At 46.3% G+C, this 26,284-nt stretch overlaps 1 protein-coding gene across 7 annotated transcripts in view; it reads left to right on the top strand.

The window, feature by feature from the left end:
* Positions 1–314: 314 nt before the first annotated feature.
* Positions 315–26,284, top strand: part of LOC306790401 (sideroflexin-5-like) — a 49,249-nt gene continuing 23,279 nt past the window's right edge. For 6 of the 7 annotated variants that reach the window (XR_013772704.1, XM_079286635.1, XM_079286634.1 and 3 more), the window contains exons 1-4: positions 315–1,003; positions 17,089–17,588; positions 18,781–19,351; positions 22,560–25,019. Coding sequence is in view for 6 of the 7 variants with exons in the window: in XM_079286635.1 (XP_079142761.1) it covers positions 624–1,003; positions 17,089–17,588; positions 18,781–19,351; positions 22,560–25,019 (3,911 nt within the window). In the remaining variant the exon portion in view is untranslated. The remainder of the gene's footprint in view (positions 1,004–17,088; positions 17,589–18,780; positions 19,352–22,559; positions 25,020–26,284) is intronic. The other variant, XM_079286638.1, reaches the window with a different exon arrangement.

Genomic DNA, 26,284 nt, shown 5'->3' with positions numbered 1-26,284 from the left:
AGCATGTAGGGTTTATTTAAGCTTCATTTAGGCTTCAGGCAGTCTCGGCTGTCTTTAATGACATTTAAAGGAATCTGTTTGCAGCTTGTAGTACAGAAGCCTTCATCAGACTCATCGCAGCGGTAGCACGCGAGTTTCACATTCTGTCGAGAGGAGTGGACTTTATTTGGTTGAAATACAACACCCGCCACATTCCAGCGTGCGCCTGTATTGTCGTCTCTGTGCGTGCAGCGTGTGAGCGCGCGCGTGTTTTGTGTCTCTCGAGTTGAACTTCCTCGTCCTGCAGAAGAAGAAGAGGGAGGCGTGACGTCGCTGCCCGCAGAGAGGCCCGTACGGCAGCGGGAGCGAGGCAGCGACACGGGACACGGGACGCTGCTGCAGCCGCAGAGCAGAGACTGCTGCCGCGAGAGGCTCGAGGAGGAGCAGCCGCCCGCGCGCGCACACAAAAGAAAACAAACCGACAACCGCGGCAACTTCGCAGAGACGACAGACAGCCATAATGCGGCACCGCCCGCCGACCCCGGAGCTGATGTGACTGTGCAAACCCAGAGCAAGGGAGGAAGCGGCGGACACCACCACCACCACTCGCCGGTGGTCGGACTGTCTGGTCTGGAGGAGAGGACATGTCCTCGCTAACCGTAGAGGGGGACCAGAAATGGTTACCGACACACGTCCAGGTGACGGTGCTGAGAGGCAGGGGCTTACGGGGCAAGGGCAAGCACGGCACCAGCGACGTGTACACCATCATCCAGCTGGCGAAGGAGAAGTACTCGACCTGCGTGGCGGAGAAGACCACCGAGCCGGAGTGGAGGGAGGAGTGCTCGTTCGAGCTGCATCCCGGCGTGCTGGAGACCGGCGGCGGGCGGAGCAGCTGTCCGGCCGGCAGCAACGAGCTGGTCCTCATCGTGATGCACCGGGCGCTCATGGGGCTGGACGTGTTCCTCGGACAGGCGGTGATCCAGCTGGATAAGGTCTTTCATGAGACGAGATGCGTGAAGAACGAGTAAGTTCAGCTGCCCATACATGTGTATAGTATACGTGTGTGTGTGTGTGTGTGTGTGTGTTCAGCATGAGGGTGACCAAAACCTGCATGCAGCTTGAGCTGCCATTTCCCATGTTCTTGAACTCATCAGGGTGTTCCAGTATGCTTTTGTCCTGTTTTGTGTCGCTTCACAGTTTGTTCTCAGATATAAACACAGCTGTCAAGTGTGTGGTGCTGCATCAGGGCCCTGCAGACACACCCTCCCTCCTGCCAGGACTCAGGACTCTTCTGAGCACATCGGACCACTATTCACCTCCAGAAGAACCCAGTCCTTCTACTTCACGTTCACCTCCTCCAGGCTTGTCGCCATTAGGTGTTTGCTTCTGTTGCGTGTGGCCCTTAAAGTGTTGTTTCCCAATAGCGAGGCATGGCGTAGAGCAGGAGGGGGGATTAATGCCTGTCCCAATTCCAGGGATTATCTGACAGATTCATGACCCGACAGCTCCACGGTATTTAAGCACAACATGTTGTTTCTACAACAGTCCAACCCACCCACTGGAGCACAGGATGCAAAGTTCCACGTTGCGTCATCTTAAACATTTGCAAAATGTTCAAGGAAGTTTTCTGCCCTCATTTCACTGGAATTAATCACCAATCTGTGATTCAGTTGGAGTTGTTTGGAGGTGAAGGACAGACATGTTTTGGTGCACCAACTGTCCCTGAAACTTATTGTTGTGTAGTTCTATCCGTGAGGTTTACCATTCCCATAATCCCTTTCAACACCTCACACACAACAAGCGTGAACTTGTTGCTTTTCAGATGTAGGGTTGATATTGTTTGCATACAAATTAGCAAGAAAATGAGTGAGAGTTGTATTCTGAACTCAATTTTGCATGGTAGCAATGCATTATGGTCAATTGAGTCCAGATATTGGACTTTCTGCTGCTTCAACAATGGATTTCTTCTTGTTTTTGATCTAGAAAAGATGTTAAAGAAAAGACTGCTTCATGAGATCACAACGAGATGTGATGGCGCTTTGTTTACATTCTCCCAGGCAGAGCAAGATCTAAAAGTTAGTCTTTCTAAAGGCACATTTGTCCCAAGCATCGTCCTATTGTGACCTGGCAACAACATGTGCATCACCCGGAGGGTGTGTTTGTACAAGTCCCGGAGTATTTCCGCTCCAGTGTGAATCAGAATTGGTCCACGAGCCGGGACATCCCCCGTCCCTCAGCACAGATTGAATGTTTGAGCTCAATGACGAACGCAAATGTTCCTCTCAGCCTTCTGTAGTTTCTGTGCTTTCGCTGGGATAGAGCTGTGAATATGAGCTGAAAGGGGAACCGGCCTCCTGTTGGAGCTGGTCACGTGACGGTTCGAGTCAGCCTGTGATGTTGACGTGTCAGCAGTTTGGTGTCGCGGTACATTCGGTGTCTCCATGTGGTATTCAATGAATCTGGGCTGGTCAACAGCAACACATCCCAACAGTCAACACTGCTCACGCAGGTCAACCCTTTAAAACCAAATACGAGAAAACGCTGAAAACATCTTGTGTTTGACGGAGAACGTTCACCAAAACATGAGCAGCATTCAAGGAGGAACCACCGTTTTGGTTTGTGTGCTACTTGATGCCACACGATACGTTGTTGGAGACAAAAGCTCCGGCATTCTCACCAGTCACAATCAACTCCACAGTGAAATATGTGAATATGTTTTGAAACCTGAAAAAATGTGTGCAGCAGAACCAAAGGCGTAGGGAGTGCACGTGGTCATCGTGACGTCGTCCATTGGTTTGAAGCTTCGAGTTTGGCCGTCGCCATCTTGGCTTTCTGCAACCAGTGAACGGAAGTCACCATATTTGGGCTGCAGAGGAGGGACAGAGATGCTGTACGCGCTTCTGGTAGCGGTAGCGACCTGTCAATCACAAATTAGGCCCGCTAATGGTCTATGTGACATTAAGACGGGACCATAAGTTACTGAAGGAACATCATGCTGTATTGAAGAAGACTTGAAACTAGAGATTGAGACATAAACTCATGTTTACAATGTTTACTGAGGGAATAAATCAAGAGAGAAGTAGAGTCATTTCTGTTTCATAGATGAAAATACTTTTGGAATCAGAAAATTGTTCCCAAGTAGAAATGGATGATTGACTTTATCTTTTTGCATCTTTAACAATGTCAACGGACTCAGAAGAGCACATGACTGCACCGTTTCCGTTTCAGATGGTTTGTGGTTTGGGGCTGTTCCCAGTAACAGTCTTGATAGAGCGGTCTGATCTGTGTCTTTGGGCTCATGATTCAGTGAACAATAGGTTCTCTGAGCCTCTGATATTGTTCAAAGCTGTATTTGCATGGAGGTAAACCCCGGAGGGAGGGGTGGATGGTGGCAGTAAAATCTGATAATATATATATCTGATAGTATATTTCAGCAAATGGAGGAGATACGTCGGGTCGAAATGGCTCTCTTCTTCTGAGCCTCTGACTTGTTTTATTCTCTCCAGGATTCATCAGCTTCCACACAGTGTACTCCTGAATCAGCGTGTTCCAGTCACCGCCAGTGGAGATGAAGGATGAGGTTTATATTTAGGTGTGGGGATGTTGGAGGAGATGAGTTTTTCTTCTGCAGGTGAGCGGATGAAGAAAGTGATGATTAATCTGGCGAGGTGGTGCCAGAGGTGAGGACTCGAGTCGTGACTCTGGTAGCCTTTCCAAAACCCCGAAATGTGTAAAGAGGAAGTTAAACCGTGTGTTTATCTGCTCTAATACAAGCCGCACATGTTGGCATGCATGGCTAGCTAGCTAGCTTACTACCTACAGCTGTTGTAACCAAGTGTAACTGTAAAGCACTCTCAATAACCAGCGTTGAATTTGGACAGTTTTAAAACTAGCAATAACAAAGAAGCAGCAAAGCAACCCCATGGCTGCTTTATTCTCCTAACGTCTCCTCTTTAGTTAGCAATGTCTTCATTGCATGAAGGCAGAGCAGCTGCCACTGAATGGGTGGCATGGGAGGATGCAGTGACGTGATGCATCTGCGTGATGAACTGTCGGTGCAGAGCAGATTCCCCGGAAGGTGGGCGTTGGGTGAATTCCCCTGCAGGGTCAGTCAGGAGGAAGCTACAGAAGCGCTGCCAGATCAACACACGTGGACAACAACAAGCAACCCACGCTATCAACAAAGCAAATAGAATCATTTGCGACACTTTTGCTGAATATTGAACTTGTCGTGCACATTTCTTCCTTTGATAATCGAGTTTCTTCCCAAGAGAGTCATTTTTAAGGTTCAGCTCTTTTTTTCTGCAGTCCAGGGATCCTTCGTTGTCGGTCGGGTGGTTCTTGAAGCGCCGACATTATGATTTAGATTTGATATTTTACAACCGCTGCTTTTACTGCCATTACTGTCTCAGTTTTACGTCGCCTGTCATGTTGTTTATCTGAAGAAGGCAAAGCTCTGATGTTTCAGGCAAGAGAGTGTTACTGTGTGTGTGTGTGTGTGTGTGTGTGTGTGTGTGTGTGTGTGTGTGTGTGTGTGTGTGTGTGTGTGTGTGTGTGTGTGTGTGTGTGTGTGTGTGTGTGTGTGTGTGTGTGTGTGTGAGATGTACATCCAGCCAAATCCTCTGTTAAGTGCAGACAGACTTTCAGTAGCTGCTGCAGAGACAGAATATGGTCTGATGGACATCAGAAGTTACATAACAGGGTGACCGGAGAATCCTATACAACACAAATGTACCTCTGCTTGTTGAAAACAAAGAGATTTATTTATTTATAGACTTAAATGTTATATAATCAAAGGATATATAGCGGCCTACATTCAACTCGTATTGGGAACTTATATTCCTGAGTCATGTAGAGGCTGTGCAGTCACAAATCTCCCAGCAGCCTTTGTGGCATCATCATGGAGATCCAGTGAAGCGAAGACGAAATGGAAATGACTGTTCTGGTAGCTCGGTAGTGAGCTAGCATGCTATGCAAAGCAGCTAATTGCTAAGGGATGCTAGCAAATGCAAGTCTGCTTAAAGCCATGTTTAGTCTCACAGTGCTCTACATTCTTGAGGCATCTCAACACAAAGTTCACAGGAATCTGCCTTTTGAAACGCAGACGTTGGCCTTGAGCTTCACATACGATGGCCTTGTGTAACAGCAGCACAGTCTGACGGAGGGAAAGTTCTATCATTTGTTGCAGGCTTTGAAAGTGGGCCGACAGCAGCAGCCTTGTTATCAGGATGTAGCTGCAGCTCCAGCTTCTGTTGGCTCGTTCTTACTGTTGCGTAATACTAAGGATGAGCAGGATTCATTTATCTTGTGTTGTTTTCTTGTGACCACAATTTATTTGTTTATTTTTGTATATTATAGATATTGGTTCTGAAATCAGGGTCATTCTGTTGAGTTGAAAAAAAGATCATCCTGTGTTTATTATCATTATTTTCACGACATAATTATTTGATAATAATCCATTATTTTCTTCTTAAGAATTCCAGCTTGTTTTATGAGACGCAAGGATCTACTACGGTACTGTCTACTACTGTCTACTACAATCTACTACTATACTACTGTCTACTACTATCTACTACAATCTACTACAATCTACTGCTGTCTACTACTATCTACTACTATCTACTACTGTCTACTACTATCTACTACTGTCTACTGCTGTCTACTGCTGTCTACTACTATCTACTACTATCTACTACTGTCTACTGCTGTCTACTGCTGTCTACTGCTGTCTACTGCTGTCTACTACAATCTACTGCTGTCTACTACTATCTACTACTATCTACTACTGTCTACTACTATCTACTACAATCTACTACAATCTACTACTGTCTACTACTATCTACTACTATCTACTACTATCTACTACTGTCTACTACTGTCTACTGCTGTCTACTGCTGTCTACTACTATCTACTACTGTCTACTGCTGTCTACTGCTGTCTACTACTATCTACTACTGTCTACTGCTGTCTACTACTGTCTACTGCTGTCTACTGCTGTCTACTACTGTCTACTACTGTCTACTACTGTCTACTGCTGTCTACTGCTGTCTACTACTGTCTACTACTGTCTACTACTGTCTACTGCTGTCTACTGCTGTCTACTACTGTCTACTACTATCTACTACTATCTACTACTGTCTACTGCTGTCTACTGCTGTCTACTACTATCTACTACTGTCTACTGCTGTCTACTGCTGTCTACTACTATCTACTACTATCTACTACTGTCTACTGCTGTCTACTGCTGTCTACTACTATCTACTACTGTCTACTGCTGTCTACTGCTGTCTACTACTGTCTACTGCTGTCTACTGCTGTCTACTACTATCTACTACTGTCTACTGCTGTCTACTGCTGTCTACTACTGTCTACTACAGTCTACTACAGTCTACTGCTGTCTACTGCTGTCTACTGCTGTCTACTACTGTCTACTGCTGTCTACTGCTGTCTACTACTGTCTACTGCTGTCTACTGCTGTCTACTGCTGTCTACTACTGTCTACTGCTGTCTACTGCTGTCTACTGCTGTCTACTACTGTCTACTACTGTCTACTGCTGTCTACTACAGTCTACTGCTGTCTACTACTGTCTACTGCTGTCTACTGCTGTCTACTACTGTCTACTGCTGTCTACTGCTGTCTACTACTATCTACTACAGTCTACTGCTGTCTACTACTGTCTACTGCTGTCTACTGCTGTCTACTGCTGTCTACTGCTGTCTACTACTATCTACTACTGTCTACTGCTGTCTACTGCTGTCTACTGCTGTCTACTACTGTCTACTGCTGTCTACTACAGTCTACTACTGTCTACTGCTGTCTACTACTGTCTACTGCTGTCTACTACTGTCTACTGCTGTCTACTGCTGTCTACTACTGTCTACTGCTGTCTACTGCTGTCTACTACTATCTACTACTGTCTACTGCTGTCTACTACTGTCTACTGCTGTCTACTACTGTCTACTGCTGTCTACTGCTGTCTACTGCTGTCTACTACAGTCTACTGCTGTCTACTGCTGTCTACTGCTGTCTACTACTGTCTACTGCTGTCTACTGCTGTCTACTACTGTCTACTGCTGTCTACTGCTGTCTACTACAGTCTACTACTGTCTACTACTGTCTACTGCTGTCTACTGCTGTCTACTACTGTCTACTGCTGTCTACTACAGTCTACTACTGTCTACTGCTGTCTACTACAGTCTACTACTGTCTACTACTGTCTACTGCTGTCTACTACAGTCTACTACTGTCTACTGCTGTCTACTGCTGTCTACTACTGTCTACTGTTGTCTACTGCTGTCTACTACAGTCTACTACTGTCTACTACTGTCTACTGCTGTCTACTACAGTCTACTACTGTCTACTGCTGTCTACTACTGTCTACTACTGTCTACTGCTGTCTACTGCTGTCTACTGCTGTCTACTACTGTCTACTGCTGTCTACTGCTGTCTACTACTGTCTACTGCTGTCTACTGCTGTCTACTACTGTCTACTGCTGTCTACTACTGTCTACTACTGTCTACTGCTGTCTACTACAGTCTACTACTGTCTACTGCTGTCTACTACTGTCTACTGCTGTCTACTGCTGTCTACTGCTGTCTACTACTGTCTACTGCTGTCTACTACTGTCTACTACTGTCTACTGCTGTCTACTGCTGTCTACTGCTGTCTACTACTGTCTACTGCTGTCTACTACTGTCTACTGCTGTCTACTACTGTCTACTGCTGTCTACTGCTGTCTACTACAGTCTACTACAGTCTACTACTGTCTACTGCTGTCTACTGCTGTCTACTGCTGTCTACTACTGTCTACTGCTGTCTACTACAGTCTACTACAGTCTACTGCTGTCTACTGCTGTCTACTGCTGTCTACTACAATCTACTACTGTCTACTGCTGTCTACTGCTGTCTACTACAGTCTACTACAGTCTACTACAATCTACTACTGTCTACTGCTGTCTACTGCTGTCTACTGCTGTCTACTACAGTCTACTACTGTCTACTACAGTCTACTACAGTCTACTACAGTCTACTACTGTCTACTGCTGTCTACTACAGTCTACTACAGTCTACTACTGTCTACTACTGTCTACTGCTGTCTACTGCTGTCTACTACAGTCTACTACAGTCTACTACAATCTACTGCTGTCTACTACAGTCTACTACAGTCTACTACTGTCTACTGCTGTCTACTGCTGTCTACTACAATCTACTACTGTCTACTGCTGTCTACTACAATCTACTACTGTCTACTGCTGTCTACTACTGTCTACTGCTGTCTACTGCTGTCTACTACTGTCTACTGCTGTCTACTACAGTCTACTACAGTCTACTACTGTCTACTGCTGTCTACTGCTGTCTACTACTGTCTACTACAGTCTACTACAGTCTACTACTGTCTACTACAGTCTACTGCTGTCTACTACTGTCTACTACTATCTACTACTGTCTACTACTGTCTACTACAATCTACTACTATACTACTGTCTACTACAATCTACTACTATCTACTACTGTCTACTACTGTCTACTACAATCTACTACTATACTACTGTCTACTACAATCTACTACTATCTACTACTGTCTACTACTGTCTACTACAATCTACTACAGTCTACTACTGTCTACTACCGTCTACTACAATCTACTACAGTCTACTACTATCTACTACTATCTACTACAGTCTACTACTGTCTACTACTGTCTACTACAATCTACTACAATCTACTACTGTCTACTACAGTCTACTACTGTCTACTACTCAGTAGTAGACAGTAGTAGACAGCAGTAGACAGTAGTAACTACTGTCTACTGCTGTCTACTACTGTCTACTGTCTACTACCGTCTACTACCGTCTACTACCGTCTACTACCGTCCACTACCGTCTACTACCGTCTACTACAGTCTACTACTGTCTACTACTGTCTACTGCTGTCTACTACTGTCTACTACCGTCTACTACTGTCTACTACTGTCTACTACCGTCCACTACCGTCTACTACAATCTACTACAATCTACTACTGTCTACTACCGTCTACTACAATCTACTACAGTCTACTACTGTCTACTACCGTCTACTACCGTCTACTACAATCTACTACAGTCTACTACCGTCTACTACCGTCTACTACCGTCTACTACCGTCTACTACCGTCCACTACCGTCCACTACCGTCCACTACCGTCTACTACAGTCTACTACTGTCTACTGCTGTCTACTGTCTACTACCGTCTACTACCGTCCACTACCGTCTACTACCGTCTACTACCGTCCACTGCCGTCCACTGCCGTCTACTGCCGTCTACTGCCGTCTACTGCCGTCTACTGCCGTCTACTACCGTCTACTACCGTCTACTACCGTCCACTACCGTCCACTACCGTCCACTACCGTCTACTACCGTCCACTACCGTCCACTACAGTCTACTACAGTCTACTACTGTCTACTACAGTCTACTGCTGTCTACTACTGTCTACTACTATCTACTACTGTCTACTACTGTCTACTACAATCTACTACTATACTACTGTCTACTACAATCTACTACTGTCTACTACTGTCTACTACAATCTACTACTATACTACTGTCTACTACAATCTACTACTATCTACTACTGTCTACTACTGTCTACTACAATCTACTACAGTCTACTACTGTCTACTACCGTCTACTACAATCTACTACAGTCTACTACTATCTACTACTATCTACTACAGTCTACTACTGTCTACTACTGTCTACTACAATCTACTACAATCTACTACTGTCTACTACAGTCTACTACTGTCTACTACTGTCTACTGCTGTCTACTACTGTCTACCGTCTACTACCGTCTACTACCGTCTACTACCGTCCACTACCGTCTACTACCGTCTACTACAGTCTACTACTGTCTACTACTGTCTACTACTGTCTACTGCTGTCTACTACTGTCTACTACCGTCTACTACCGTCTACTACCGTCCACTACCGTCCACTACCGTCTACTACAATCTACTACAGTCTACTACTGTCTACTACCGTCTACTACAATCTACTACAGTCTACTACTGTCTACTACCGTCTACTACCGTCTACTACAATCTACTACAATCTACTACCGTCTACTACCGTCTACTACCGTCTACTACCGTCTACTACCGTCTACTACCGTCCACTACCGTCCACTACCGTCCACTACCGTCCACTACCGTCTACTACCGTCTACTACCGTCTACTACAGTCTACTACTGTCTACTACCGTCCACTACCGTCTACTACCGTCTACTACAGTCTACTACAGTCTACTACAGTCTACTACAGTCTACTACTGTCTACTGCTGTCTACTACTGTCTACTACCGTCTACTACCGTCTACTACCGTCCACTACCGTCTACTACAATCTACTACTGTCTACTACCGTCTACTACAATCTACTACAGTCTACTACTGTCTACTACCGTCTACTACCGTCTACTACCGTCTACTACAATCTACTACAATCTACTACCGTCTACTACCGTCTACTACCGTCTACTACCGTCTACTACCGTCTACTACCGTCTACTACCGTCTACTACCGTCTACTACCGTCCACTACCGTCCACTACCGTCCACTACCGTCTACTACCGTCTACTACAGTCTACTACCGTCCACTACCGTCCACTACCGTCCACTACCGTCCACTACCGTCTACTACCGTCTACTGCTGTCTACTGCTGTCTACTGTCTACTACCGTCTACTACCGTCCACTACCGTCTACTACCGTCCACTACCGTCCACTGCCGTCTACTGCCGTCTACTGCCGTCTACTGCCGTCTACTACCGTCCACTACCGTCCACTACCGTCTACTACCGTCCACTACCGTCCACTACCGTCTACTACCGTCTACTACCGTCCACTACCGTCCACTACCGTCCACTACCGTCCACTACCGTCCACTACCGTCCACTACCGTCTACTACCGTCTACTACCGTCTACTACCGTCCACTACAGTCTACTGCTGTCTACTACCGTCTACTGCCGTCCACTACCGTCTACTACCGTCTACTACCGTCTACTACCGTCTACTACCGTCCACTACCGTCCACTACCGTCTACTACCGTCTACTACAGTCTACTACCGTCTACTACCGTCTACTACCGTCCACTACCGTCCACTACCGTCCACTACAGTCCACTACCGTCTACTACCGTCTACTACCGTCTACTACCGTCTACTACCGTCTACTACCGTCCACTACCGTCTACTACCGTCTACTACAATCTACTACCGTCTACTACTGTCTACTACAATCTACTACAGTCTACTACAATCTACTACCGTCTACTACCGTCTACTACTGTCTCTACTACGGTTGGCAGCCTTTCTTTATTTTTTTTAACACAACTTTTCACAAGAAAATGACTCTTTGTATCGTTTAGTATGACCTGGGGCCCGAGGAGGTGTGGTTTGAAGATACAATGCTCGGTTGTGTGAAAGCATTGGGAGGGCAGTTGGCGGTGAGGTTAGAGCTCATCACATCCAGATGTGGAATGTGGTCTCCTACTTCTGCTGATGAAGGCAGGAATCACAGGCCACAGTAGCAGCGTTACCCACCGTGCTCCGAGGGTTTGTTGGCTCATATCATAGCTAGAGATGAAAGGGGAAGCGTCCACTTGATTATTAAAATGAAGTAGCACCACTCACCTACCAGCACCCTCTATAAGTGCATGACGAGCGTCTTCAGCGGAGCGTAGGTTGTAGTGTTTGCAGCGTGCTCGTCACTGTTGACTCTCGTTGAACTTTGCTGTTTATCCCAATGAATCTGATATTCAAGAGAAATATCAACAACTATTAATATTTGGTGCACATATCCCTGGTGTGCCCAGAGGATGAACTTTGGTGATGCCGTTTCCTGTCGTCGCCCTCGTCGGGTCAAAATTTCAACGTGTCCAGTATTTTGGTTTGAGCCAAAATATCGCAAAACCAGTAACATTTCCCATCAGCCCCAGCTGTACTTTGTGTTTAGTGCTAAATTAGCAAATGTTTGGATGCCAACACGCTAAACAAAGATGGTAAACATTTACCTTTATAGACATGCAGATGTTAGCATTTTGTGCATTTTTCTATGAGAGCCAGCAACACCTGTCACTTTCTGCATGTTACAACGGACTCCTGGGTAAAATTCTAGTTTTTATCTTTGACCCATTCCACCCGCTCTGTGTGGTTATTTGCAATCTTTATACTTCCTGGTTCACGATTACGTGGATTACACACATCTACTCATCACAGAACATTCTTCTTTCTGCCCGAGTACAACCTCACTCAACAGGTTTTATTTCTAAACGTGACAGAGCGGTTGAGATGTTTTCTCCAGTTGCATCACGCTCTGTCTGCCCTTGTAGAGGCCCCTGTGAACAAAGAGTATTGAGAGTGAAATAACCTTAAACAACAATATGTTTGGTGAGTGAAGTGCGCCGCTAAACCCCACGGTTGACACAGATCCTGCGCCCTTGGCACCGGTTTTATTTTAGGAAGTCTCTTCTGCGTGGCTCAGATACCAGCCAGGCTCCCAGAGCCCCACAGAGACCGAGTACACGTGGATGAAGTAGGTTGACAGCCTACTCGTCTTGTAATTTCAGCCCTGCACTGCCTTCAAGGTCGGTTTCTGGGGATCGACTTGTTCCACAGAAGAAGCCGAAGCCTAGAATAAGAAGGCGGCTCAGGGAAACCGCTGCGCAGATGGTGTCATGCTGGGATGGGGTGGAGTGTTGTGATTTCCTGTTTTGGAAGATAGGGAAGCAGATATGCAGTCATGCTCGGCAGCTCTGGAATGGGACTGTTTATGAAAGAATGAGCTCTACAGGAGTCTGTGTGGAAACTGGGTCCTCTTCAGTCTGTTCTCTGCCTGAGGACGTGGGGTTCAAACTGTAGGCTGCTGTTTTTTTTTAGTCTGTGTTACAGTTTCTGTATTTAGGCCTCATGTTACTTACGTTTACATTTGTTGTTGTCAGGCTTTCTCACGAGTCACATGACCCACAGGCACAGGTGCATGCACGTAAATAGAGCTGTAACTTTTTTATTTTGCATAGTCTTCGAAAAAAAAACTAAAAGATAGTTTGTGTCATAAAAATGTCTTCTGAAATGTGTTTTTTTTTTCAGCATACAAATGTTTTTCTTCCGATCTTTTAATGTAAGTCAGTCTGCGTCAGTCAAATAAATACCAGAGTTATATTTGCTCCATGATCTCCAAAAAAGAAGAAGAAAAAGTAGAAGCTAAGAGGGACTTGCGCCCTAAATTACAACTCCTGCACGGTGGATGTGGGAGCAGCAGCTGTAGGCCTGCAAAAGAAGAAACCTCTAGCGTGCTGGTCCTGTATTTGGAATTTGATCCGTCCCTCGGGTGCAGGGAGTCGGGAGGAGGACTGATACTATTGTTGGCACATGGGTGTGAAACTGGAGTCCACACCTAAAAGGCATGTGAGGTAGAAGCACTGGTTTACACTATTGGAGCAGAGAGAGTTTGCTCAAATCTCTGTGTTGTTTGGATGCCTCCAAACGTAGAAAAACATGTGATTGATAATCCGGTAACATGATTTGATTAAATGAAATGCTCCAAAGTAAATCAGATTAGAATAATTGAGCCTCTGTTGAACTGATTTGAATGCTTCATGGGAGTGCCACTTGTTCCGCCGTCTTGAATAAATGTGGATTCGTTAACGTACTTCACATTTCTCAGGTGGCACATTTCCATCGCTGTCTATTTACGTGCGATGTAATGCTTTGTTGTTCCTGTGAGTTTTAAAAAGCATCTGCATTCCTCTCTTCTGGGCTCGGGGCTCCGCCTGTTTGTTATTTGAGGCTCTCGGGGTGTTTTGTTCTGGAAGCAGTTTGTCTGCTAATTGTTTTCACTGGCATTCATCTTGGGTGTTACCGTGTTTTCAGGGCTGAACTTGAGGTCCGTGGCAGGATGATGATGATGACATAACAGTCTGTGTGTGTGTGTGTGTGTGTGTGTGTGTGTGTTGTCCTGCAGCCTACAATTACACCAATGCTTTTTGTTTTGCTAGAGAAGGGAACTCTTTTGCTACATATGCGAACAGGACCTGGAAATACAAACACTGGGTTCAGAAGAGTGTAATGCTAATGGCCTTTCAATGAATAGATATCAGACGCTCAGAACACTGAAAGTTGATGTCAGACAAAATAAATCTGTATTAATATCTTGATAATGATTCCACATCGCCCAGCCCCACTCTCCTGCTAAACATTATATACTAGCATGCTAACTGTGATCATAACACCTTAACGTTAGCATGCTAACATGCTAACTGCGATCATGATACCACCTTAATAACGTTAGCATGCTAACTGTGATCATAACACCTTAATGTTAACATGCTAACATGCTACGATACAGTCAACAGTCTTGTTGGCACAGTATTTGCAGCGTTCAGTAAAAGGATTTCATTATTATTTCGTTGTTTTAGTTTTTTAGTTTAGTCTAAATGCTGTTCTCACATTTTTTACACTGATATTAAAACTGTGGAGGATAAATGGAAGACTTTAAGTGTGACATTGATAAAAACAAATAATAGCAGCCATTAAAAAGTATTAATTCATAGCATCATTTTTTTAAATGCTTGAACCAGAAGATCACGAGTCTAACTGCCGCTGCGTTCAGTCTGCAGCCTTTATTTAGAAGTGTTTGTGTTGTGCCTCGTGTTAATTTACTGCCTCGCTGAGTTTCTGCAGAGTCACACTGAAGGTTTACAGAACGAAAAGAGGAAATCTTGTTTTTTGGGGGGAAATGAAAAGTACTGTTTTCTGTCGATGCAGTAAATGTGTGAGGCTCCTTTCTCAGACGCTTCTTACATCAGTGTTTCTACTTTAGTCTTGTTTTCTTTCATGTCTCGTATTTGAAGTTTAAACCTCATTTCTTCTGACTTTTCTTCAGTCGCACATTTGTCTCTCCACAGCGTGACATTTAGGTTTTGTTGTTGACTCGACAGACCGGAGCATTTCAGTTGTGCTGTACCTCCTTTAACTGCTCCGACATCCTGTTTTATGTTTGTGTATTGAGACTGAATTCACTTGTTTATCAGTATTTCACAACCACTTAAAGTGATTACAAAGTCAGCTACATTCAATTGCATTTAATTCAGTTAAAGACACGTTTTTGTTCTATTTTCAGCAGCGATTTGTGTTCGGTAAAGATGTCAGCATTTGCTCATTAAAGCACAGCTTTGTCGCTGGGCTCTTTTTGTCTTTATGTCTATTAGATTGTTTTTCAGTGATATAATTAGATCATATTTCCGTGAAACGACTGTTTAACCCACATGTGGAACCAAGTAGAATTGTACTCTTTCAGAAAGGCATTGTGAAATATTGGGCAGGTACGTGTGACCCAACCTCACAGAGCTTATTTCTGAACACGGCGCTGTGGGCGTGGAGCGAGGTGAAAGTAGCCCCACAGCACAGGAAGTAGAAAATAAAAGCAGGTCTTGGTTTCAGTCTTGCTCGCTGCTCGGATGACTTCACGCTGGTAACAGCCACGGTTCAAAAAGCACATGTTAACAGGGGGAATTCTTCTCAGTCATATTATCTTTGTAAACCGGTCGAAGCACAGCAGATGAGACTTTCCCATGAGTCACGGTGTGGTGAACGTGTTGGCTACGCTACGCCCACCGCTACGCCCACCGCTACGCAGCGTTTCTTAGAACTGTGTCCGTCCAGTAAAGCACTTTACAGTTGGAGCAATCTGCTCTGCACTCATACTGAAGTAGGACACTCACTGTTGAGTCAGAAAGGAGCTTTTGATTTACGTCATTGTTCTTGATTATGAACTAGAGGCCTCCCCGAGGTGTGACGGGATGTCTGGCCACATGCAGCCTTGCGGTGTTAACAGGACACAGACACACACTCAACCTGTTTGAGGACCGTTTAGCCCGATCATCATAACAACACACTCATTCACATTGTTTCATGTCAACGCTGAAATGACGAATGACTCAGTGAAGTGTTTTTGTCTGATAGAGCTGTGAAGTGGGGGGGCGCTGGTTTGCCAGTTCTGTACTCATTTAAATGTTTGTTTGAATGATTTCCTCAATGTTTCTTCTCATAGAGACACAGTACTCTCTGAGTAATGTGATGATCCTGGAGCTTTATTTTATTGTCTCCTCAGGCTTTGTTCCTGAGATGTTTTGTTCATCATTTGACATGGCAGGCAGGTATAGATACTACAATACCCATGAGCCTCGGCTGCTGTTTCCACGGAGAAGAAGCCAATAAGAGGCCCGAATGAGAGCGGTCGGTGGTGAAGTCACAAGGCTTCGTACTTAGTGATGTTTTCGACTAAACACGACGCAGTCGTTGCTGAATTCCTTTAAAATGAACAGAGAACTTAAAACCGATTTGATTTGAGACTCAACAATGTCAACTTTAGCTTTCTCCCACAGTTAGTGCCGCATGTAACACATATCAGCTCGTGCTATGATGTTTCTGGCTGAAATGCACCTTCAGACTCAACGTTTGTTTTGTACACAGACTTGTACCTTTTGACTATTTCTTTTTATTATCAAAGAACCAGATGTTGAACGCAGCTGTTCATCTTTTCTACTGATGATTTAGGCGAGAGAGTTTCATGTTGATCCAAAGCTGTAGAAGTGCTCCGAGTCCCCTCACACCGTCTATGGGGCTTTAACTTATGGAACCTGGTGCCCAAAATATCTCCTCCAACTCCATCCAGGGCCAGAACCGTAAACAGAAACCCAGTTCAGGTATAAAGGAAGAAGTGGGGATCAATTCATTACTGTTTTTGATTAATTCATGAATCATTTTAGCCATAAAATGTCCAATAAGAATGAAAAACATCCATCACAGAGCCCAGGATGGTGTTTTTTAACGACATGATCTGACCAACAGTTAGACATTAAAAAACAATGATGTTAAATAGAACAAAGCAGCAAATATACCAAATTTCAGAAGCTGGAACCGCCGACAGTTCTGCATTTCTGTTTGATAAACGACCTCCACAATTAATTGATTTTCTGCCGACCAACTAATTGATGAAATGACTTCTCGTTTAGCTGCTGAGTGTGTTTGCTGTTAACCTCCTGAGTAATCTGGTGTCTGCTGCAGGTGGTACAAGCTCAACTCCAAATCGGGGAAGAAGGAGAAGGAACGAGGAGACGTTCAAGTCACGGTGCAGTTCACCCGGAACAACCTGACGGCCAGCATGTACGAGCTGGTCATGAAGGACAAGGGCGCCTCCACCTTCGGCAAGCTCAAAGAGCGCATCAAGGGGAAGAGGATGTCCAGCGAGGAGGACGTCCTCCCCAGCGGTTACGGGTCCCTTCACCGCATACGGCAGCGGCTGCCGAGCGACGGAGGCGGGGAGGAGGATTACGAGGACGACGAGGGGGGCGAGGCCCGGCGGAGCAAGATGAGGACCTTCTTCCTGAGAGGGAAGCTGAGGAAGTCGTCGGACACTCGCTCCAGCGCGTCGCTGGGCTCGGAGAGCAGCGAGTCGTCGTCGCGGGGAGGGAGCCTGAGCCCCACGGCCGGCATCAGCGTGGTGGTCTCCGACCTCTCCAACTCGCCCAGCAACAGCAGCAACCTCACGGTCGACAACAGCCCAGGTGAGCGCGAGCAACACGGAGTCTGATCCTCACTGTTCAGTCCTCCTTCCTGTTCCTCATATTCAACTCGTCAGGCTCCCCTCTTGCAAACAACCATTTCCTTGAGTAATTGTAAGTCAGTCAAATATCACATAGTTGTGAAAGAACGCTCATTGTTCCTTTCTACAGTCCGATGGGACGTCTTTAAGCTCTTGTTTGTTTGACGAATTGTCCAGAAGCCAAAGATATTCAGGTCATGATGATTCATGAGGAGGAACAGCAACACATGGTGTCATGGTGGAGCCTGGAAGCAGCAGATATTTAGCATTTATTCCACGAATCTTGATGAAAACATAAACGAATATAATTGCGGATTCTTTATTTGTCAGTCGACTGATCGATAAATAGTTTCAGGGTCATTGATCTCAAACATCTCTAAATAAAGCACTTCCTTCAGAGCTCGTTCTCTCCAGTTCACTGAGTGTGTGAGAACTGCGTCAGTGGTTTCAGAGATCTGGTTTATGTTCTCGTTTATGAAGTTGTCACTTGTATTCATGTCTGAAAAGGAAGCTCCACTGTTGAGTGAATGCGGCTGTGAAACTGGTTTTAGCTGGTTCGTGCTACAGGAGAGGTGATCATTAAACAGAAGGGTGCGACTAATACTTTAATAATCTGAATAAAGGTTAATTAATGGACGGGTTATGTTGCCACATGTCTCTGTTTGTTGCCATAAATCATTTCATTATAGATTAAAAACATTGTAATTTCAGCTTGTTTTTGAATACCGTGGTATAGGTGAAGATAAAGACGTATTAAAAAGCTGTGATTGTCCGTATCATTCACCTTCAGCGAACAAACTAAAGCACATGTGCATAATACGAGTTAATAATGTGCAGATGATTAATTAACTTCAAGTGAGAAGCCCACATGTGAAGCTGCTGTACTCTGTGTGGACGTTATGGAGGCAGGTGGTCCCCTGAGTGCCATCTCCATCGTTAAATCACCTGAGTGAAGCTCAGAGCAACAGCATACGAGAAAGCCTTTATTCTAACGTCCGTTGTCTCTGCTAGTGATGCTAATCCAGCTGGGAAACGTCTGGTCATTCTACGCTGTTACTCGCTGTTATCACCCGTTAACTTCCCTACAAATGTGAGTTATTGATGTCGTCTTTCTGTCTCTCTGTCTCTCTGTCTCTCTGCTCTGGTTTCTGCAGAGCACACGTCCTCTCTCATATGCGAGTTCGGAGATGAGGACGGTGAGATCACCATCGCAGTGCCTCAGCCCACTGTGTGCGCTAACGGAAGCCATGCGTACGGCGTCCGGCCCCTGGACCCGGGCTCAGGGAAACCTGCGGACTCTTTAGGCCTGGGCCCGCTGCAGAAGTCTTTGCCTCTCTCCGTGTCTCTGCAGAACCTCAGGCCTTCCACGGACCTCCTCAAGGGCCCCGTCGGAGATGGGCGCCGCTGGTCTTTTGACAAGCCCTGCGAGGAGGAGAAGGCAGCCATAGCGGCGGCCCTGGAGCAAAGCGGCCCCATGCTGGGCGAGGAGGAGGAGGAGCAGTTGGGACGGCCCGCTCCGCCCAAATCCGCCTCCTCCTCCTCCTCCACGGTGGAGTCGGAGAGCCAGGGGAAAAAGCAGAGCAGGAACTTGTTTTCTCAGGGGAGGAGCGAGTCTGCGGGCAGAGGACAGAGTCAGTCCAAGGATGAGTCTGAACAGGCCCCCACTGCCGCCGAGGAGAAACACAAGGGATGGTTTGGATCAAAGGACTCGCACAGCAAACCCAGGTGAGATACACACTGCCATCGCAGTGACTGCCACGTCAAACCGCTGATGAATTATCATTTCAAGATGAACGGGATTGAATTAGGAGACAAGTAGCTGCACGGTTTAGATTTCTTTGCATCGTAAGTCACAGACTGAGGAGTTTTATTGCAGGTGACTCCTTTACTTTGGTTTTATTTGGCATGAATTTGCCATCTTTCTGAGGGTTACATGACAAGATCGATACCACTCATGTCGAAGTACGGAGTCAGCAGGTAACCACCAACACCAGGTAATGATCATGTATTTTGGAAATGGTTGCCAGATATGGCCGGACAGCACAGGTTTTCACAGACACGAAGGTACAACCAAACCTGGCAACCTCACTGTGAGGACAACACTCCAGGAAGTCACTGCGCCCAACTGTTGCTCCATTAGAAGTATTTAAAGCGAGTAATTCTCCCTTTAGTGCCAAGTGGGAGTGCCTTTAATGAGTCAGAGTTAGCAGGTCGATCTTCTATCACCAAATACATATATATATATATATATATATATATATATATATATATATATATATATATATATATATATATATATATATATATGTATATATATATATATATATATATATATATATATACATATATATATATATATATATATATATATATATATATATATATGTATATATATATGTGTGTGTGTGTGTGTGTGTGTGTGTGTGTGTGTGTGTGTGTGTGTGTGTGTGTATGTATGTGTATATGTATATGTATATGTATATGTATATATGTATATATATGTGTGTGTGTATATGTCAGAGCAGTTGTTTACTCTTCCTGTGCACCAGCACGCTGCTGGACGTGGCCTCCAGCGCTGCACACATCCCTCCTCAGCTGCTGGGCTCAGGCTCTGGTTACAGCAGGGACCTGCAATGCAGGTGGAGGAGGAGAGCGCTCTGGTGAGATCAGCTCCATCGAGCTCCATCGTTGGTTCAGCGGTGATTTCAATGGAAAGATGACGATGCGAGCTGGAACAATATTTGTTCTCTTACAGATTTTGTGTGTGTGTGTGTGTTTCGTCTATGCATTTGTAGTGTGTGTGTGTGTGTGTTTGTGTGTGTGTGTGTGTTTCGTCTATGCGTTTGTAGTGTGTGTGTGCGTGTGTGTGTGTGTGTGTTTCGTCTATGCATTTGTAGTGTGTGTGTGTGTGTTTGTGTGTGTGTGTGTGTTTCGTCTATGCGTTTGTAGTGTGTGTGTGTGTGTGTGTGTGTGTGAGTGTGTGTGTGCGTGTGTGTGTGTGTGTTTCGTCTATGCGTGTGTGTGTGTGTGTGTGTTTCGTCTATGCATTTGTAGTGTGTGTGTGTGTGTGTGTGTGTGTTTCGTCTATGCATTTGTAGTGTGTGTGTGTGTGTGTGTGTGTGTGTGCGTGTGTGCGTGTGTGTGTGTGTGTTTCGTCTATGCATTTGTAGTGTGTGTGTGTGCGTGTGTGTGTGTGTGTGTTTTGTCTATGCATTTGTAGTGTGTGTGTGTGTGTGTGTGTGCGTGTGTGTGTGTGTGTGTGTGTGTGTGTGTGTGTGTGTGCGTGTGTGTGTGTTTTGTCTATGCATTTGTAGTGTGTGTGTGTGTGTGTGTGTGTGCGTGTGCGTGTGCGTGTGTGTGTGTGTGTGTGCGTGTGTGTGTGTGTGTGTTTTGTCTATGCATTTGTAGTGTGTGTGTGTGTGTGTGTGTGTGTGTGTGCGTGTGTGTGTGTGTGTTTCGTCTATGCGTGTGCGTGTGTGTGTGTGTGTGTGTGTGTGTGTGTGTGTGTGTGTGCGCGTGTGTGTGTGTGTGTTTCGTCTATGCGTGTGCGTGTGTGTGTGTGTGGCGCGAAAGGGGAGGCAAGAAACCATCTCATTTAATTTCCACTTGGAACACAAGCCCATTCTTCAGCGGGTCATTGATCTGGAGGGGGTCAGCTGCTGTACTGCGCTCTCTCTCTGCTCACTGACGTGTCGAGTGCATCGCTCCTGCAGTTTGTCTGATGTAAGAAGTCGTCTTTAATTCAGCTGTGTAGGAACCCTTTACCATCCATTTACCCCACCGAGACCAAAGAGCCGCAGGTATCGTGATGTTTCTCGAAACAACACTGAGCGTCAACACAATATTGGCCCGATGAGCGTCTGCTGATTGAGGCGAGGTCAGCTGTTCTGGACCTTAGTACACTCCATGCCTCTCTGCCAGCTCTGTACCAATACGTTTCCACCGCCTACTCGCCCACATGCCTTTATCTCCGGGGAAAGTTGCCAAGTTGGCACCAGCAGCACGAAGTGATCACTACACCCAGCCGCATCACTGAAAACACACAAGAGGCAGAGGTTTCGTTTTTTCGTTTGATTGATTTAAATATTTAATATGCAATGTTTGATTGTTAAAGTTTGCACATCAGTTGCTGTTTAAGCCACGATGTGACTTTTCATCTGACAGCCAGATTTAGTATTCATAGAACATCCTGAGGAACATGAGTGTACTTTAGTGTTGATTTCAGCCCATTCATCTCAGCAGCGTGGGATACATAGAGGCTTTAAAGTTGCACGAATCAACATGTCATATCAACAACAGATGAAATGACTACCTGTAGGGTGAAGCGGCCACTAGTAGTGATGAATCCACAGCTTGTTTGAGAGTCATAAGTTCCCCTCAGACTCTATGGAGCGTTTTAGTGTCTTCCGGCTCATTGTTTTGGTTTTTCAGCCTGCAGCTTCAGTGTTCAGTTCACCTCTCTGCTCTCATCAACGGCAGCTTCAGTGAAAAAGCACCAAACAGCAGACCGGCAGTTAGACCACAGTGGAGCATGTAACTGCTGATATTTCTAAAAATGAGTTAGTTATTAGTTAAAACAAGTGAATGTCGGGCTGTGTGTCTGCTGGACGTTCACACTAACAAGTCTTTTCTATCATATTCACTATAAAAGGTACGAAAAGCCAAAGTTGTGTTCACAGCTTGTTGCGCTGCCCTCAAGTGGCCAAACAGTGACTGCAGGTTTAAAGGTGTTCTCCAGGTCATGATTTAAAACAGGGTTCAAAGGAATAAAAAGGGCAAAACATTGTGAGTAAATTGTGTTAAACAAGAGCGACTCTGTTAAAATGTGTGATTACGATGTGACTTGAGACAGAACAGCCTCCTGCAGGCCTGAGGTTGAGCTGTGTGAACTATCCACACTAATCAAGAGGACTGTGTGCCCTTCCTTTCACAGCCTGGTGGTGTCACCTAAACTAGAGCCCAGCACTGACCCCCACCCACCACCCAGTCACCACCCCCCGGGTCCCCCCGTAGATCCCGCCCCTCCGGTGTCCCCGCTGCATCACACGAACCCTTTCTCCCACTCACAGACCCCACCGCCTCCCATAACCCCCTGCAACCCTTTCTTCTCTGTCCTCCAGCACAATCCTTTCTATGACGACCCGCTAACCCCTCAGCCCCTAAAACCTTCGCTGCCTCCTCTGCCCTATCTCTCCAGTTCCCGGCCCCCCATAGCGCAACTCTTTCCGCAGGCGGGTAACCCCGCCCTGACTCACGACAACCCGCCCACAGAGGACGCCATCACCGGTACGGTTGCAAAGAGCAAAGCTGGGGAACGACCTCTTGCAGGGGCGAAGCCTTTCAGCATGACGTTGCCCGGCCCTTTAGTGTGTGCCGGGGAGCTGAACCCGGACTCGGAGTGGGACGAATCCTTCGACGCATTTGCAGCTGGCAGGCTGCAGTCTCCTGAGGATATGACCACAGACGGCAAAGCACAGCGGAACACAGCCGGCGACCATCCACTGGAACACTGCGCTGATAAAGGAGCATCACTACCTATAACGGAAGCAAACACAAATTCGAACGACGCACCACATCGCCAACCTTACACGGGATTTGCATCCGATGCACAAAAAGCCCTCGGCCAGGCGACCGGCACAAGTCATTTTGACACATTTGCACAATTCCTCGAAACAATCCCGGAGCACGCAAGCTTTGAGATTGACGACATCCCTTTGAGTAATGCACCAGAACTGGATGCTGAAACTAATCAAGCTAACAGCGCTACTAACGCAAACGATTTCACCGACACCAATGGGCACCAGGCCCCCTGTCACTCCCCCTTTGTAAAGCTCAACAGCAGCTCCCCAGATCCCGGTTCTTCGGGTATCGGCAGTTCAGAAGCAGAGGAGGATTTCCTCTCCTGCCTCTCGTCTTATTCAGACAAATTCTCTGCATCCTCCTCCGAGGAAGCCGAGGCACAGCACTTTGAAAGCAACATCCTCTGCTTTGAGGAATCCTCTGATTCATCTGTTGTAAAGCACTCGGAATCAGAAGATGACATGACCGACAGGTCCACTGATCTGTCTTCAGCCGATGTAGCTCAGCACACTGTCATTCAGCACGGTGACGCTGGTGAAGAGGCAGAGCTCAGCGGTTTAGAGCGGTCATTGGCACAGCACTCCCCAGTGCTTACGCATCAGCAGCCGGTGATCAATGCAAGTGAGGACGCTGGTACGCAGTCGCCAAATCTTTCAAGCACTGACTTGTTACCAGAAATACAGCCGGAATCCAAAGAATCTCTACAGTCTGACAATGAACACGGAGAGAAATCCACAGGTGAAGGTCTGCAGGATGTCTCGAGAGTGTTAAATGATTCCTCTGTATCTGTAAGCGACCCTACGGATATGATGACTTTTACGATTCCAGATGAGAAACTCTACCCCACACACCCATCGCTACACATCATAACCTCCTCCCCTGATGTGAGGCGGAGTTTGTTGGACTCGCCCATTGAGAGCACAGATGTAGGAGGGCAGGATGCAAGCCAGCGTTCCCCAATACCATTCGGGCTTCTTGGCGATTTCCTCAGCACCAGTCACATTGCGAACGGTCCCAGCCGAGACTTTGCCGACGCGCTGTTGCACACCCAGTTGTCCACTCAGAGCACCAGCAGCTTTTTCCCAAGCCTCTCTGTCAGCACAGACTCGCAGGATTACCAAACCTGCGAGTCTCACCAGACCTCAAAGTGCTCCGGCGGCTCGGAGCCAAACGCGACGCTGCACTCTGCGAACTGGACGCTCTGCGGTGAGTTTAATGACACGCACATAACTGCTGAGGCTGCTTTTGGCCAAGAAGATTCCAATGAATGCAAGCCGCGTGACGAGGACACCAAACAGACCGGCCGATCTGGAGGATCCGTCTGCGGCGCTGAGGACAAGACGGCGACTCTCGAGCCAAGTTTCATGATGGCGGATGACTTCGGCTTCCTCCCCGCGGTATCTACGGACTCTTACGCGAGCTTTGATCTCAGGAAGCTCAGCGAGGGAGGTGTGGACAGTCTGCACGTGTTGTCGCCGAGTCCCGAGCCACAAAGTGCGACGCTACACCGCTCCAACTCTGAAGGCACACTGACACCTGCCTTTGACGAACTCCTCCTCCTGCCCTCCTTTGGGAGCGATCCCGGTGCGATACAAGAGTCCTCCTCAGCTCAGCCTGGCCCTCAGCTCCCCTCTCTGACCTCCCTTGCTCCCTGTCTAACTCCTCACAGCAACAGCTCCCCTTTCGCGCTCTGTTCCCTCCCTCTTCTTGCCAACGCTGCGGCGAGGTCACCACCCAGCACGGCGCGAGCTGCGGCGCCAAAGCCAATGCTTCAGGAGACGCAGCAGCAGCAGGCAGCCAATCAGCAGAACAGGTGAGGTTGCACATGCTCAGTGCTCGGTGAAAAAAAAAATGGTGGAGAGGAAGCACTTTTTCTGCACTTCCAGACTCTTCAGTCTCCCTCTGCCGCTCTGCTTCCGCCTGCTTTTATTCTGTGCAGCAGACTCTCGAGGGGATTGTCCTTCGTGGTGTCACCTTCTCTTGTTCATCACTTTGATAACACATACACACACACACACACACACAGTATATACTGGTGTTAACAGGACTCCTCTGCAGGTGTCTTGTGTGTGTCCTGGCTCTGTGGTAACGGGAAGGGAAACAGAGCCTCAGGCCAATTAGCAGTTATTATTTTGCCCTGAATCCTACCACACACCCCCTTCCCCCCAACACACACACACACACACACACACACTGTTTGCCAAAATCTCAACCAGAAACCAGGCACAGAAGGTGTTGTTGTGTCACTGATGGCATTTCCTTTTCACCTTGGGGTAATAACATATTTAACACAATTCTACATGTTTGATTGCATCAACGCATGCAATTAAGTCTTTCAATTTTCACCAGTATTTCCTTTTAACGAGGGCTCTTACACACGTCTAACCTCCTTTCACTCTTTCTGGGGATTTTAAGAAGGTTGATCTGCAGCATCCAGGTCTGCCTGGAGGTCCAATGTCTTGTGCTCTAATAATGGCTGAACCTGCATTACCTGGGTGCATGAGTCACTGCAGTAAGCAGTGCAGTGCTCTGATAGATGCTGGTTCCTTGTGAGATGTAGGTCACTGACACAGGAAACTGTCTTTGAGTTGACCTGAACACAGAGCTACTGTCCAGCAGGCAAATTCATTCAATTTAATTTAATAGTGAGACAACATTTTAACTAACGAGTGATTTGTTTTTTCTCACATCGTTTCACTTGAAGGACGATGAAGTGAGAGAATCTATTGTTTCTCAAAGGAAATAAACTAACCTTTGAGAAAAGTCAGAAAAAGTTAACATCAATTTTTTGTAGCAGAAATATCTGTATTTGTATCCATTTGTATCATCTTGAGACCCCTCAGAGTTATCTTGGGGTCCCTGGAACTTCCTTTAGCCAAGGTTGTGAATCTCTGCACATTTGAGTTTGAACCTAATTAATGAGAAAGCATGCTGGTAGTTTGGTGGTATTTTAATACATTTAAATGATAATTGGCACCGATTGTAAGTAACACCCAAAAGTATTATATCGTTAATTAATTAAAAGAATCCTATCACCCACAGCCACGAGCATGTCGAGTTTTGTTTGAGCTAAAACGG

This window comes from Melanostigma gelatinosum (genome assembly GCF_949748355.1).
Source record: "Melanostigma gelatinosum genome assembly, chromosome: 16".
In the NCBI taxonomy this organism is placed as follows: Eukaryota; Metazoa; Chordata; class Actinopteri; order Perciformes; family Zoarcidae; genus Melanostigma; species Melanostigma gelatinosum.
This window is presented reverse-complemented; position numbering and strand designations above follow the sequence as displayed.